Source organism: Anolis carolinensis, chromosome 5, assembly GCF_035594765.1.
Source record: "Anolis carolinensis isolate JA03-04 chromosome 5, rAnoCar3.1.pri, whole genome shotgun sequence".
In the NCBI taxonomy this organism is placed as follows: domain Eukaryota; kingdom Metazoa; phylum Chordata; class Lepidosauria; order Squamata; family Dactyloidae; genus Anolis; species Anolis carolinensis.
Genome location: NC_085845.1, coordinates 60,808,695 through 60,826,109, shown reverse-complemented (window position 1 = coordinate 60,826,109; position 17,415 = coordinate 60,808,695). Strand labels below are relative to the sequence as shown.

Here is a 17,415-nt window from a genome sequence, read left to right as displayed (position 1 = left end):
CGGGAGAAGCCACTCCTCTCCCTGCGTCTGATAAGGTCCTAAGAAAGACACTTGGAATTACAGATTATGAAGGAAGTTATGTATCCACATACCATCTTTGAACAACAAAGTACTGGTAAGCTTTTTTACACTCCTATACTGAAATACTATTACTTTGTCTCAATTAGAGGGTAACTATTCAATCAATTATGGCAAAAAGAAAGAAGCAAAAGAGTTAAACCTATCTCTGTTGGGGAGACTCTAAATTATAAAAATGATTGTGTTATCTATAATGTTTATTCTTTTTTATACAAGAGTGGTTATCATAAAAGACATTAACGAGGCTACGGATAAAGATCAAACCAAGATTATACTAGAAAATGTCACTAAGAAGCTTTATATAGAAAAGAAATAACTGGTAAAGTGATTAACATATCAAGATATGTTGGCAAACTGCCAAGGATAGTATACTATGAAAATTAAAGAACAGTTATTGAGGGAGAGTTATGAATTTTAATTATAATCTTATATGCAACTGTTTGAACACTTTAAAAGAAACCATGGTTAAAATTGTTAGGAACAATGAACTTTAAGTCAAAAGCTTTTGTTAGAAGCTCAGATCAAGGAGAACAGATGAAAAATTTTATGATTACAATGAGTGAAAACCTTTGGATACAATATATGAATTGGGATTTTTTGTGTATGTCAGGAACGACTTGAGAAACTGCAAGTCGCTTCTGTAGTGAGAGAATTGGCCATATGCAAGGACGTTGCCCAGGGGATGCCCGGATGTTTTGATGTTTTACCATCCTTGTGGGAGGCTTCTCTCATGTCCCCGCATGGAGCTGGAGCTGATAGAGGGAACTCATCCACGCTCTCCCCGGGTTGGATTTGAACCTGGCAGCCTACAGGTCAGCAACCCAACCTTCAAGTCACAAGGCTTTAACCCACTATGCCACCGGGGGCTCCACAATTGGGAAATAATGTGGTTGAAAGGCTTAGAATTTACTTTATTTTTTAAAAAGGTTTACAAAATGTATTCTTGGCATATGACACCAGACAAATTGCATCAAACGCATATTGAAAAATCTTAAATAAGAATGGTCTTTTATAACATGTTGAAAAGGCTAAACAATATCAGGTCCCAATAGTCTTATTTTTTAAAAGTTAGATTAATGTTCATGTTAAACCTAAACATTTCCTTTGGGGTTTGACCTGCAACCAATCAGAGTAAAAACAAGGATTAAAATTTGGACACAAACTGTTTTTTAAAAAACAAAAACAAAAAAACTGGAATTATATTTGGTGTTTTCACTGTATATTCAGCTTTTGAATCAGATCTTCTGAAATGAAAAGTTCCTTAAATCACTGCTTCTTAAATAATTTCAACACATGAGAATAGAACATTATATACTCAGAAATGGAGGAGTGATTATCTACTAAAGAGGTATAAAAATGAATGTTTCAGCAAAACTAGAAAAACAATCAATTTTGATTAAAGGGGGAAACTAACAAAATCTTGAAAAAATGGAAAACTGACTGAATGTTTGAAACAGAAAAATGGTGATCTGATGCCTGTTGGTTTTATCAATTAGTATGATTAATTATATAGACATGTGAAATAGTTTAAGTAAAGAGAGGTAGAAGTTTAAAAGTAAAATTAGACTTACAGCAAAGGTAGTTGAAAGTGATTTAACTTTTCTTTTTTCATTCTGTAAATTGCAGAATGTATTTATTATATATCTAAATACGTAGATATGGTGTTTGTTTCATTGTATTTTGTTTCTCTCTAGTTTGTAGTATGTGTGATAGATCTTATGTAATTTCTATTTTATGCAGAATTTTATTAAATAAAAAATACTGATAAACTGTTACATGATGAGTCAGTATGTAGGTAAATCTAAATTATTCAATTATTCTCCTATAGATGGAATAAACAATAGGATAAAAGCCCTCTTATTAACCAAAAAGATATGCTAATAGCAAAACATACCTTTTTGCAGTGAAGTAACAGTTGGGTTTCAAGAAGCAGGACTCGGCTCAATAGATTATTCCAGTCTTTCTCATCAACAATGATCCTTCCTTGCAGTTTCTCTTCTAAAGCCTGAAGCTTGTCTTCTACCCACTTTAGTTTATTAAGCTTTTCCTCTAGTTCAACAATTTGGCTCTTTAGTTTTTCCATGTTACTGTTATCTTTCATATTCTGAAAATAAGGATTGTGTCATTTATTCAAGCTTTGAACATTTATAACTTCTTAATGTGTTAACTGTGTGAAGAGGTCTCCATGCAAAAAGATACTATTTTTCCATTTCATTTCAGCAGCAAAATAATGAGGAAGAGACTTAAAAGCAGCCTTGCCTGTTCGCATTCTTTGCCCAACCTATCAGCACCACTGTTCAAACTATAAGCCACACAGACAGCTTTGTTTCCTCCTTCCTCCGAAACTTCTCTGACATTATCTCCACGTATACAAGCACAAGTTAGACTGCTAGAACATTCGATTTCAGGATTCTTTGTAAGTGGGGCATCCTATGAAATAGGAATAGCAAAGAGTGTTGAAACAAACAACCAAAACAAGAGCAACCCACTCACCAATTTCAAACACTTGGAGAATACATGCAACCAATCTATGAAAGACTTCAATTATGCTGTTAGTTTTAAAAGACAAACAAAAAGATGAATAAACAACTTCAAATCTAATGGGCAAGCCCTAGATCAGATGCAGGGAATATTTGACAGTACCCCCCCCCAACACTTTAAGAATTTCTTTCCCAGAAATTCCACCCTATAGGTCATATGTTTATTATTTATTTTATTATTTATTTACAGTATTTATATCCCACCCTTCTCACCCTGAAGGGGACTCAGAGCGGCTTGCGCATACGGCAAACATTCAGTGCCAATTATATAATTTACAAGGAGAAGACAACATGAACACAAACACAGGTAAAGGACGTTTTTCCCATCTTATTTCTGGCATCTTGGAAGCTGTGCTCGAGGGACAATGTTAAGAGACAATGGGAGATATAGTCTAAAACATCTGAAGAACTGGGAAAGCACAGGCAGTTTTGGCTTCTTCTTTTTCCCTTGTTGCAATAATGACACACTCAATCTGGTAGAGTAGTTTTTCACTCATGGATACATTATAGATTATATGCTATCTATCGATATGTATATAATAAAAGTCTCTCTATATATTCATGCATGTATCTATCAATATTTGTATGTATCTTAGAAGATGGCTCCCAAATTCAGAGAGTCCTCTGACTCCCACCTAAGATGGATCTGGGCCAAACCTGGCACACATACCCACCATGACCAACTTTAAGTAAGGGTGGGGTGAATCTGGATGAGAGTTGTAGTTCACCCACATCGAGAGAGCACTGTGAATGCCACTGACAATGGATTTGGGCCACATTTGGCACACATACCCAAAAAGACCAACCTCACTTAATGGTGTGGTGTGTGTGTGAGAGACCAAGGATGATGATGATTATTATTATTCTTATTATTATTTATTCATTTCTATCCCACTTTTTCACATGGGTGGGATTCAAACTGGGGTACAAATGTTTTTTTAAAAAACAGAAACATATACATAAATACATAAAATACATAATCAACTAAAAACATCATACACCAATTTAAAGGGAGAAAACCCGCAATTTGAACTCCCCCAACCACAACAACAGAGGTTATTTGTAAAAATAAATTAAGCAGCTCCTAAAAGGTTCCATATTCAAAGGCCATGTCGCACTTGCCAGGACCAATAAAGCAGAGGTGAAGAAATAAATTATTTCTTATTTATAATTTTTATAAATTATTTATAATTACAAAATACCTAACCTGGCATCACCAGATATCTAATCTATCTATCTATCTATACATGTGTGTGTGTGTGTATGGATGTTTCCAAAAGCTACCAAATCCATCTGAACAAATTTTACAGGAATCGAAAAAACATGCTGAGGATATGCATTCTTTTGCTATAAAATGCAGCTTTCCAGACCATGTATTGAAGTGACTTCATATATTTCTATAGTTTTGAACTGTACATAATATTCTACTCTTAGCTAACAATGTGTTGCCATCTATAACTCATTTTTCTTTTTTGGATTTGGTACCTTTTGGAAACAAACTCCATATATATGTAAACTATATAAAATTCATGCTGCTCATCTGAACATGGTTATATGCACTCCTTTGTTAAACAAAAATTTCAGTTTTATTTCAAAGAAAAATAATCAGAGAACTACTTAAAGCAGCCGTACCTGTTCATATACACTGTCCAACATATCAGCCACTGGATCCAAGCCATTACCCATACAGACAGCTTCTGTTTTGCCTTCCTCCAATACTTCCCTGAAGCCATCTTCAAAAATACATGTGCTAATTAAATTCCTAGAACGTTCTTCAGGTTCTTTTGTAAGTGAAACACCCTAAAAAAACGTAAGAGTATAGTGTGCTGCAACATAAAAATAGCAAGCTATGCACCAATTGAAACCACTTAAGGCAGTGTTTCTCAAACTCCTCCAGATGTTTTGGACTTCAGCTCCCACCATTCCTCTAACAGCTGGTAAACTGTCTGGGATTACTGGGAGCCAAAGTCCAAAACACTTGGAGGAGCAGAATTTTAGAAACACTGACCTGTGGAATACACCTAACTGACTCACAAAAGATCTGAAAAGTGCAGGTACTTAAAAAGATAAAATAAGAACATAGACAAAGACCCTAAAGCCTAAGGACTAAATCCTAATTTTGATTCAGTATCAATCACTCGTCTACAGAATGAGTTTGGGAAACCTTTGCCACTCCCTCTATAACTTTGGACATCTGTTTCCAAAAGTTCCAGCAAGCAGGTTTTCTGGTAATGGGTTATGGGAGCTGCAGCCTAAAACGTATGGAGAGCCACAGACTGGTGAAATCTAAAACTGACTAGGTTTTCAGAAGTAGTTCTGCTGATATCTTGATCCAGTGAGCAGTAAGCCACATGCAGATTACCTGCTTTAGAAACTTACTAGCTGTGCCCGGCCACGCGTTGCTGTGGCGTTGTCTGGTGGTGTTGGTGAGAAATTGTTGAGGTAGTGGTGGTATTTGTGAAGAAGTGTATAATTATATTTTGTTTATAGATGATATGTGTATTTGATTTTGTTTATACAGCCAGGTTTGGCTAAGTTTAAAATGGTGAGTATTTCAGTTGACCATATGTATGGGGGAAGGTAGCCATCTTAGAATGCTAGAACAGGTTACCATAGCAACAGGGGCGGAGCCAACCGCCGCTTGGAAAGGAAAAGGGGAATGTTTTAAAACCCAGCAGTTGGTGATTTTCCAGTCACAGGGAAGGATCTGGTTCTTGTGTGGAGAATCAGACTGGCTTAAATAGAAAGATTTGAGTCAGATTTAGGTTAGACCAGACTAGGCAAGTTAGGTGATTTGTCTAGGGTCATCTGTAGAGTCTGTGGATTAGAGAACATTAATCCCAGGGGATCCAGTAGGATCAGGGTTTAGTGTAACTTAAAGAAAGAAGTATTTTGAAAGTTTAACCACCTCATAACTGTCTGTAACCATTAAGCGAAGTGCCTTTACCAAGTTATCTGAAACCACCAAGCTCTGTACCTGCAATAAACTTGTTTTGATTTTATTCTAAATAAGCCTCTGTCATACTCTCATATTAAGTTAAGTAACATCAACACCTGAAGTGGAACAAATAGAGAAAGCTTATAAGAACCAGTACCATCTGCCTGATGTCTCCATTGGTGGCAGCGAAGAAGATAATCAAACAAAACATTAATTAACATCATCTCTCACAAAACATCTTTATTAAGTGGTGGTATCTGTGTGTGTGTGTGTGTGATCAAAAAAGGGTTCCATCACTGATACACATTCCTGTCAGACACCTCACCTCTGTACAATATTGGTGGTAAAGCTGAGGGACTCTAAAAGGGATTCCATCCTCTGTCAACCTCAGCTCCTTACAGTATTGAATGTCTGTTGTATGGTAGTCTTTATGTTTAGTATGCACACTGAAGTGGATCATATGGCATTGTGGAGTCAAGATAAGTTCAAAGCAGATAATATAAGATTCTAAATGGGTTATATAGCTGTGTGGAAGTGCCTTGAGTCTACACTGCCATATAATCCAGTTAAAATCTGATAATCTGTGGAAGAGGCCTAAGTGAGTCCTAACTGTGCCTGTCCCCTGGGCTGAGTAGGTTGCTAGGAGACCAAGTGGGCGGAGCTTAGCCTTCTAACCGGCAGCAATTAGATTAAAACTATTATTCCTCTCCCTGTAATTAGGACTTTATTTTCCTTTTCTTTTTGTTGTATCAACCTAGAGCCGTGAATGATGGGTTCTGTTGTCAAATTTCGAGGTTGGGGGGCCTGTAGTTTTGTTGTTTTGTCCGCTGCCCTGATGCCATCACTCTTTTATATATATAGATGAGGATAAGGTTTTTTTTAAAAAAAAAAACACCTTTCTCAGTGGCTAGAAGCATGTATGCATAAAAAGGGGTAAATAGATCTACATGGTCAAAAAAACAACAACTGCTGACTTACTCCACAGCCAGTGCCAGCAGTTCAGGTGCTGTCCCACTACATCTAACAAGAATCCATTTTTGTTTGGCCTTAACCTGACTTTGCTCACGGATATCGGTCTTAAAATACTTACACTTGGTTTAGGTTCAGAGCAGTGAATTTAAAATAACATAGAATTTGCCAAGCATTCATTTTAACACTCTTATGTAGCATCTTGTACCTGCATCTATTTCCAGAACATTTATTTGTATACCACTTCCATAATTTAAAAATCTAATAAAACAAAGTCTGAACATATGTAACAGAAACAACTGCACTGCTGTTCCCTGTTCTTTACTACTACAACTAGTAACTACCTCTGCTGTTTTTCTCACATTAAATTTTAGATTGTAAGGGCCAACAAATGTACCTTTTAGTTTTCAGCTTCCAGGGTACTTTGAGATTTATAGTACAAAAATCTAAAATACTTCCAAGTAATCCTACCTGTTGAAAATCCGTAGCATATACAGTTGTAAATTCAAGCTGATTGGAAAAGTTTGCATACTGCTGTGGTTTAATAGAAGAGGCTCTCTTTTTTGCTTGGGATTTCATCTAAAACATACAGAAGTTCAATTTACATTAGTGATACTTCTTTTAACTTGGCAAGAAATGTATTCTTTAAAAGCTACAGTTCTGAATCCTTTTTCTATAGACTTTCTCCCCCAAGGTGAAGAAGAGGAAAAGCTGAAAAAATGGTTGAGAATGGTAAATAAAATGTTTATGTCAAGGTGTTCATATAATGCTAAGTGGTCATTATTCTCCATTCCCGATTATTTGTAAGCATACTTGATATTGGAAAGGGACTTCTGAATGTTGTGTGTAACAATGCAATACATGATTCTGCCATGCAAACTGCAACATAGTATGAAAGTAGCTGTGTCTAAACTGTCAGATCCTTTTATTTCTCATCTCCCTCCGATTCCCCACTTGTTCACAATACATAGATAACAGTGGCCTATTTTTGGGAACACATGAAATCAAGAAATAAACTGATGTGAAAGCTTGCCTCAACCAGGAACACCTTCATTTTTACATGATCATGATGATAAAAATGGAGTTGCAGAAAATAAACAAAAAAAACCCTACCATTTGTCATAGCTAAAAATGTGCCTATTAGACAATGTTTAATGCAGAAAAATTAGCAATGAATCAATGTGGGAAATCTCTCTATCCTGTTATTTTTTTTGAAAGCAAATGCTTATTCTAGCTGCTTGATAAAGTGAAGTAATCTATTTTCAGAATATGACATAACATCCTTGATCACCTAAAGTCTGCCATTAGTGCATTTTCTCATAGCTCAGCAAAAACGAAGAAGATGATGATTATTTATTTCTCTCCACAAAGGAGATTCACAAAGGAAATTCAAAGTAGCTTACATCAAAACTATTTCAATAGAATTTAAAATTTAACACAGAATTAAGTATCAATTGTATTAAAAATAAAAAATAAATTTTTTTCTTAAAAATAAGAAAAACTGATTAGAAAAACATTCAAAGCTAAAACCATGGCACCCCTTGACTTGATCTTAAAAACCTTCTTTTCAAAAAGCCTGCTTAAATAAAAAGGTTTCAGCCTGCCACCGGAGGACATTCTGGCTTGTAATGACTACCTGAATAATAAATATAGTATTAAATGTAATAAATATCAACATATATATGTGTGTGTGTGTGTGTGTGTGTGTGTATCTATATACAGTGTGTGAGTGTGTGTGTGTGTGTGGGTATGTATGTATGTATACACACACACATATATATACTTTTCAGGACAAAGTTTTATGAATCTAATTTAAGATTCTAAATAATCAAGTGACTTGATTTTTAGCAAAGGAAGCTAAATATAGGAATCATATGTATTTAATCCCAGTCACTTTCTGTAAGTTTCACTTTTCCCATGGGAAAGGTAAGTGAGGAGGGAATAAGGCCCCTTCCACACAGCTGAATAAAATCCCACGTTATCTGATTTGAACTGGAATATATGGCAGTGTGGACTCAGATAACCAGTCAAAAGCAGATAACTTGGGATTTTTTGCCTTAATATTCTGGGATATAGTGCTATGTGGAAGGGATGTAAACTGCCCATCACTTGACAGATTCAAGATTTCTGGATTTGTTTTTAATCTCTAAGCATAAGATGAACTTAAGTGAATACTATATATAAAAAGCAAAGTGAAAGTCAAACTCATAAAATTGTACTGAACAATGTCCATCTACCATTTCCTCCCAATTTCCTCATTTGCACCAAATACTTGAAAGACCTTCTGGAGCAGATTTTGGAGCTGCAGAGATGCAAAGGGCAGTCAGTACATTTGTCTGACCATTTGAAACTTACATTAAGTTTAAAGTTCTTCATGAAAATATAGCACAGTGCTATGTAATTTTAACTGCATTTTTATAGCTTAAAACTTTAATATATAGTGTAGAAGAGGAAATATATTAAAATGAACTGAAGCTTGTACCCATCAGAAAAAGAAGGGAAATAAGACCTTAGCTAATAGATATACACAATTTTTCTCAAAACCATAAGAAATGTGACAAGAAACATAACAGAAATAAGGAACAGCAATATATCACATTAATTTGACTAGTAGATAAAAACATTTCATATTTCAACAGACTTCATTTTTCTTTTTCCAAAATATTTTTTAAAAAACAACACAATAATCGTATTACCTTACTCACATTACTTAGTTCTTTATGTCTTTTATAGACCAAACTAATAATGTCACAAACAATTTGTATTTTTCTCTCTGCAAAGCCATAATGGAGGAATTGCTGTTTCGATAAGATTGGCTTATACTGAAATTCATCACGGAGAAGCTGCAAGCAAAAAAAAAAAGAAAAAAAAAGAAGAAGAAAAAAAGGGGGGGGGAGTTAGCTTTTGTTCTATCCCAATCCCACAACTGAATGAATATCCTTTATATCTGTAGCTTTATTATGACTCAATACTGAACGCAAAGAAGTAAGCTTATATCAATAAAAATTCGTGCTAAAATAAAATCCAGTTAGTCTTAAAAGTGCTGCTAGTTGTTGTTTTTTTGCTCCCTCTCTCTTCGTCTTCTTATAATTGTGTATCTTGATATGCTATTTTTAAGGAAATACTCATTATATTCTCATTATATTTTTAGAACTAACCAGCAGTTAAAGGTTGGTTTAAATGTCTTAAACTTTCAACTTGTGACCCCTTTTGGCCTGAAGTACAGGAATATAAAATAGGTATAAAATCAAACATTTATATCACACTTTATCTCCCCAAATGGGACATTAAAGCATTGGTATCCAATTTAAAATATACAAATATACAAACATTAAAACAGAATTAAACATGAACAGTATTTTTAAAAATTAAATTAAAATCCATCAAACATGTTCAAAGTTCAAACCACAGAACACCCAAACCAAACACCTTCTTTAAAAACCTATTTGAATAAAAAACTTCAAGGTTTGCAAGGCTTGCTAAACAGATTGGTTTTCCTCTTCATGAATTATAGCAGAAGCAGCTGCTGCAGAGTCCACTGGAAACACTGTACAATAGATTAATGTAAATGTCTAAAATAGCCACTAGGTGATTTTCAGAAAACTTTTACTGTTACCAATTTTTGGCACCTGCATTAATCAGACCCATAATTTAAGAAGCAGTGATTTAAGGAACTTCTCATTTCAGAAGATCTGATTCAAGAGCTGAGAACACAGTGAAAACACCAAATATAATTCCAGTTTTTTTAAACTACTTTGTGTCTAAACTTAAATCCTTGTTCAAACAAACCAATTTTATTTCCAAAACCTTTTATGGATTTTGTATCACACTTCTATCCCAATATCAACATGGCAGATTGGGTTGGATTACAGAAGTTTACTAATAGATTTTAGTACTGCTGCAGCAGAAACTTTTATTTTATTGCCATGTAGAGAAATTAGGATAGGCAGGAACTATTATTTGAATAATAGAACAACAAATTTGAATGCAGTACTTTATACACTATCTGATACAGAAAACTTGTCCTATTTTCCTTTGTTTGCTTTGGTTATTGTGTTGTTAAAGTATCTGAAAGGACCATAGGTTTTGGTTTAAGCCCCTTCTACAGTGCCATATAAAATCCGGATTGTTTGCTTTGAACTGGATTATATAGAAGTGTAGACTAAGGCCCCCTTTACACTGTCCTATAGCCCAGGATCCAATCCAATATTACCTGTTTTGAACAGGATTATAAAAGTCTACACTGCCAGATAACCTGCAATCAGATCCTGGGATATAAGGGCAGTGTAGAAGGGACCTCAGATAATCAAGTTCAAAGCAGATAATGTGGATTACCTGCTTTGATAATCTGGATTATATGGCAGTATAAAGGGAGTCTTGGTCATCAAGATCAGGCAAGACTTTGGGATCCCTCAGCCCATGTTTACTTAGATACGTATTCCCTTTTCTCTATCCACTTAATATCTCTGATGGACTACAGTATATTGTTGCCTATAAAAACTGATGACTAATTAAAATCTGTAAGAACAGCGCACCATAAGTCTATTAGCAGCTCAGACCTGTTTTTGCTTTCCGAACTACCACAAGACTTTAAAATCTGCATCACTACAAACAAATAGTTGTGCCCTAGTAGCGTCCTATGTGACACCTACCTTATAAACAGCTTCAATAAAACGGAAATCATTCTTTGCTGTTAGTTCCACACCGGATTCAACCAGAAGTTCAGTTATACGTGTTGAGAAAGATGTAAAACAATAGCTGATGATAGGCAAAAATACGGATGGATCACCCTTTGCCAAACTGTAATGGCAGAAAAATGTGATTATAAATTATAAATACTTGAAATCTTGTCACAATAGAGGAAGTGCATCTAATTTCTTTCTTTTGCTGGAAACAGTGTCTTGGTAACAGAGTATTCAGTAAAAATGTTTATACTTATGGAGTGTTTAAAAATTAAGGAGAGTTTAAAAATAATTAAATTTCCAGGGACGTTGTCATAGAGAGTAAGTCATATTTTCTCAAGACTGGAAAGAAAGGGGATGCAAAACACTTTCCTGCTAATAATGGTTATTTCTTCTCTTTTAAAAACATAGATTTAATGCAACTGAAGTACATTTACGAAAAGAATTGGTCTGTCACTTAAAGTTAAAAAAAGGCACGAACCTCCAACTTACCCCGTATAATCCACATCATTAGGATAATTTAAATGCCGAAGTCCTTGCTCTATTTTACGTAGGTTTCCTTTCAAGTCTCCTGTAGCCATGTTGTAATTCCTTTGACTCTAATAAGTGCTCAATATAGGCTAAAACATAAAAATGTTGTATTTCAAGAGAGAGAGAGAGAGAGAGAGAGAGAGAGAGAGAGAGAGAGAGAGATCCTAGCAGTTTAAAAGCATGCAGTGCTCAGTAGATCAATAGGTACTGCCTCAGCAGGAAGGTAAACGGGTGCTCCGTGTAGATATGCCGACATGTCGGCAACACAATCTGAGACATCTATGGAGAATAGGCTCCTCAGCATGGAAGAAGAGCACCACCCCATGGCTGGAGTTGAGCATCGCCTCCAGACGCTGGAGATGAAAAAGGGGGAAGACCTTTACATCTGTCTTGTGTATTGTATGTCATTGTGTAAAAGGCATTGAATGTTTGCCTTATTTGTGTTCTGTAATCCTCTCTGAGTCCCTCCTGGGAGATAGAGTGGAAAATAAATGAAGTATATTATTATTATTATTATTATTATTATTATTATTATTATTTATCCCAAATACAATTTTATTCAAACTAAAGAGCTGGTTCAAGCCAAATCTGGCTAAAACTATCTTCATCAATATTGTACATAGCCTAAATACATTAATAGCATCAGACCCCATCTGATGTCAGAAGATAAGCAGGATTGACCTTGGTTAGTACTTGGGGGGAGTCTGCCAACAAAAACAAGTGCTGTAGGCTATATTTTAGATGAAGGAATTGGTAAAACCACCTCTTGAGAATTCCTTACCTAAGAAAACCTAATGTAATTGTGTAAGTAAATAGGCAACTTGAAGGCATACAAACACCCACAAGACATAACAAATTAATGAGAGCTTTTGGACCCTAACAAGAACTTATCTAAGAATTTTCTTGGCAGGAGCTTGCCTCGGCATTCATCTAAGGCTGAAAGAATATGATCTGCCTAAAAGGTTCAAACTCTGTTCTACAAAGTCACAGTCCAGCATTCAAACCACTACATACCTCACTGGCTCTCACACCTTGCCTTTTAGAAAAGCAGTTCTCATTCAAAACTCAGTGCCAATTACGTCCTTATAGATTGACCTAGGATATGGCTGTAAAGGCTCAAATCCTTCTTTGCCTCAGGGCCCTTCCAGACAGGCCTTGTATCCCAGGATCTGAACCCAGGTTTTCTGTTTATCCCAGATCACCTGGCAGTGTGGACTCAGGGCCCTTCCACATAGCCATATAACCCAGAATATCAAGGAAGATAATCCACAATATCTGCTTGGAACTGGGTTATCTGAGTCCACACTGCCAGATAACTCAGTTCAAAGCAAATAATTTGGGATTTTATACAGTTGTGTGGAAGAGGCCCCAAACAGGCCCTATATCCCAGGATCCGATCCCAGGTTTTTAGCATTAAACTGGATTATATGACTCCCCACTGCCAGATAATCTGGAATAAACAGAAAACCTAGGGTCAGATCCTGGGATATAGGGCCTGTCTGGAAGGGCCCTCAGTGGGAGGGGTTTTTTTTTACAAAAATGTAAAGAAAAAAAAATGAAAAGGCTTTCTAAAGCAATAAAAGGATTACAATTTTGATCTTGATTTCTTGTAAGGTCACATTGGCTACCACTAATAAAATTTCTCCCAAGACAATGACAGATTCTGTAGTTAATGCAGTTTGGCACAATGTTGACCCCTTCTACACTGGCAAACAGTCCAGATTATCCAATCAGATAATCCACATTAACTGTTTTGAGCTGGATTATCTGAGTCTGCACTGCCAGATAATCCAGTTCAAAGCAGATAATCCAGATTTTATATTGCAATGTAGAAAGGACCCGTAAACTGCCGTGGCTCAGGGATATGGTATCCTGAGAGTTGCATCTTAGTGAGAGCAGGCAAAAGGCCTCAGAAGACTACAACTTCCAGGATTCTATCGCACTGAACCATGGCAGTAAAAGTAGTGTCAAACTGCATTGATTAGTCAGTACAGAAACATCCTTGATTAGTACTGTCCAAAGTGGTTGGGGTATTTCTTGCAGCAAAACACAAAGGATACTATATTTATGCCATAAGCAAAACACAAAGGATACTATGGCATTTATCCACAAGCCAACTTCTACATGACAAGTCTACACATTTGTTGTTGTTATTAGGTGTTTTCTGGGGCTGAGTGTGACTTTGCCTCATTGGATTTCCATGTCCGAAGGGGAGATTCGAACCCAGGTTTCCGGCGTCCTAGTCCAGTGCTCAAACCACGACACAAAGGACGCAATGGGTCCGGCCGGGAAAACAGACAGTTCATGTTTGTGTTTCCCAGTTTCACATATGGGGAGTGGGGAATATAAGGCGTTCCAAATCTAGTATTTCTAGATTTAACGACAGCGTTCCCGGTCACCACAGAGCATTCCACACACAGCACACCATCTTTTACATACCAAACGCCGAACTATGACTGACTGACTGACACGAACCCCATTAAAACAACATCTCCACTGCCTCACCTCGCGCGGGTCGAACGGCGCGCTCGACACTTAAAACTCTCTCGCGATGATTGCTTGCCGTGTCATCGCGAGATTTCCATAGTTTCTTTGGGGAAGGGAGGAGTTCAAGCCCGGAGGTCTCGCGAGAAAGCTTCCTCTGTCGAGATTTCAGCAGGTTTCACACAAATGTATGAGGACAGTTGGGAAGGAAGAAAGTTGGGTGATGTGATAGATAATAATGTTTAAAAAATTTCAGGAAGATGATTTATACTAACAACCAGTAGGCTGTTAGGAATTGTGGGAGTTGCAGTCCAAAACACTTGGAGTGCCCAAGTTTGCCCATGCCTGCCCTAAAGGCTCATAAGTATAAGATCTAAGGTTTTGTTTAAATTTTAGTATAATCTTCTTTGATCATTTTGATTGATCAGATTTTTTCTAGGGTATGTATATTTTTATATAGTTTTAGTCCCCTTCCACACAGCTGTATAAAATCCCACATTATCTACTTTGAACTGGGTTATATGGAAGTGTGGACTCAGGGCCCTTCCAGTCAGGCCCTATATCCCAGGATCTGATCCCAGGTTTTCTGTCCCAGGTTATCTGTCAGTGGGACCTCATATAATCCAAGTTAAAGCAGAAAACCTGGGATCAGATTGTGGGATATAGGACCTGTCTGGAAGGGGACTCTGATAACCCAGAGGCTCTTAGATTGCATTATTATTTTCCTCCATGTATGTACAATAGATAGATGAATAGTATGCCTTCGACAGCTTTTGGTTGTTTCACTTGCAAAGCACTATGCATATTGTGTTACTTATCTGTCTATGCACATAATAAAAATGAAAAATGTGTTTATGTATATGTGGAGGAGGCATCCACTTACACACAGTCTCCCACTGCACAGGAGACACCAATGGTCCTCCCTCCACTGACATGCAAGTTATAATGAGTGCCATGAACATGTAGCCCAAACCCTGCCAGTGTCCTCCAAAACACCATCCTGCCCCCCACCAAAGTGAAGTCTTTCATGCAGGGGCAATTTCATCCTAGATGTTGTTTTTCCTCCAGAATGGACATCCTAAAGTTCCTTAATTTGCATGATCCCACTCATTGCCTCTCTCTTAACCCTTTCCCGTGGCCATAGTTAACAGGAAATGATTAGTAACTGAATAAGAGGTTTGGGGATAATTCACCATGATTTACAGGAGTTGTACTTGACCTACATCCAGAGAGCACTGTTAGCCCAACCAATGATGGATCTGGACCACACTTGCCACAGAAGATGAAACTTGCTGTACCTTCACTGATACTGTGACTCCCAACGACAATGGACTGGTACCAAACTTGGCACAGGGAAGCCCATGACCAACTGAACATACTGCAGGAGTTAGTGGGAATGGACCTTCATTTTGGGAGTTACAGTTCACCTGTATCCAGAAATACTGTGACCCCCACCAACAATGGTCCGGGACCAAACTTGGCACAGAGAACCCCATGACCAACTCAATAATAATAATAACAATTTTTGTATCACGCCTCCATCTCCCCGAAGGGACTTGGGGAGGCTAACATGGGGCCAAGCCCAATTACAATAAAACAAGATAAAATACAAAACACACGACAACATCCAATAACAATGCTTATACAATAAGATAGTAAAACAACATAATTACAGTAGCATAAAAATCAGAGTATAAAAACAATACAAAATTCAAAGTACAGTAGAGTCTCACTTATCCAACACTCGCTTATCCAATGTTCTGGATTATCCAACACATTTTTGTAGTCAATGTTTTCAATACATCGTGATATTTTGGTGCTAAATTCGTAAATACAGTAATTACTACTTAGCATTACTGCATATTGAACTACTTTTTCTGTCACGATGTTTTGGTGCTTAATTTGTAAAATCATAACCTAATTTGATGTTTAATAGGCTTTCCCTTAATCCCTCCTTATTATCCAACATATTTGCTTATCCAACGTTCTGCTGGCCCATTTATGTTGGATAAGTGAGACTCTAATTGTAAAAACTCGTGGATGCAGTAGATAGATAACGTGCTGCATATAGTGGGAAACTCGGGTGGGATAAACAATGAGGTTTCTCAACTGATGGATGAGATAAGAGTGCATCAGGAAAACAGCTTAACACTGGGACGAAACCTGACATGGGAATTACTCAATCTTCAAAAGCACACAAAAAAGCCAATTTTTTAAACTTTTCCTAAAGGCTGCCAGAGTGGGTGCTTGCCTTATCTCCCTGGGGAGCAAGTTCCAGAGTCGAGGGGCCACCACGGAGAAGGCCCTCTCCCTCATCCCCACAAGCCGTGCTTGCGAAAGCTGTGGGAGCAAGAAGAGGGTCTCCCCCGAAGATCGAAGGGATCGCTCAGGTTCCTAGGGGGAAATGCGATCACGAAGGTAGGCGGATCCCAAACTGTTCAGGGCTTTGCAGTTGATAACCTGCACCTTGAATTGGGACTGGAAAATGAAGGGCAGCTAATGGAGTTCCTTAAACAGGGGGGCTGACCGTTCCCTGTTATTCGTTCATTAGTAATCTGGCTGCCGTTTGCTGGACCATTGAAGTTTCTGGACTGTTTTCAAGGGCAGGCCCACGTAGAGTGCAGGGGTTAGTGGAAATGGACCTTGATTTTGGGAGTTGTAGTTCACCTGCATCCAGAAAGTACTGAATCCAGCCAACAGCGGAATCATAGAATCATAGAGTTGGAAGAGACCTCACGGGCCATCCAGTCCAACCCCCTGCAAGGAGCAGGAAAATCTGGACCAAACTTGGCACCCAGACCCAACATGGCCAATGCGAATACTGGCAGGGTTTGATTGGCAGGTTGGACTCTGGGTTATATGGCTGTGTGGAAGGGGAGATTCAAAGCAGAAAGTGGGATTTTATTCCGCTGTGTGGAAGGGGTCCTGTAATGTAGGCGCAGCTTTTCTCTCCCCGACGGAGCAGCTGTTTTGAGCTCTCCCGCGGGAAATCGAAACCATCCAGAGCTTCCTCATCGGCACATTCGTCAAACCTCACTCACTTCCCAAAAGAAAATATTTCTGAGAATAACGCTTATGTATGTGGAAAGCTACCTTTTTTCACAGCTCAGCCCGCCGCTTTCTTAAAATAAAATCTGATAATATTTCCAAGGACGCTTAAGCCTACTCAAGTTGACGGCGGAATCTGCGACGG

The 17,415-nt window shown here is 37.5% G+C and overlaps 1 protein-coding gene across 12 annotated transcripts in view; it reads right to left on the bottom strand.

Annotated features, from left to right (window-relative positions):
* cep44 (centrosomal protein 44) overlaps positions 1–17,411 on the bottom strand; it is a 40,063-nt gene extending 22,652 nt beyond the window's left edge. For 6 of the 12 annotated variants that reach the window (XR_010006402.1, XR_010006403.1, XR_010006395.1 and 3 more), the window contains exons 1-8: positions 14,244–14,364; positions 11,700–11,827; positions 11,178–11,325; positions 9,222–9,368; positions 6,997–7,104; positions 4,251–4,418; positions 2,338–2,508; positions 1,973–2,182 (exon numbers count right to left, since the gene is read on the bottom strand). Coding sequence is in view for 3 of the 12 variants with exons in the window: in XM_062981376.1 (XP_062837446.1) it covers positions 1,973–2,182; positions 2,338–2,508; positions 4,251–4,418; positions 6,997–7,104; positions 9,222–9,368; positions 11,178–11,325; positions 11,700–11,788 (1,041 nt within the window). In the remaining 9 variants the exon portion in view is untranslated. The other 6 variants (XR_010006397.1, XR_010006401.1, XR_010006396.1 and 3 more) reach the window with 6 other exon arrangements.
* Positions 17,412–17,415: the final 4 nt, after the last annotated feature.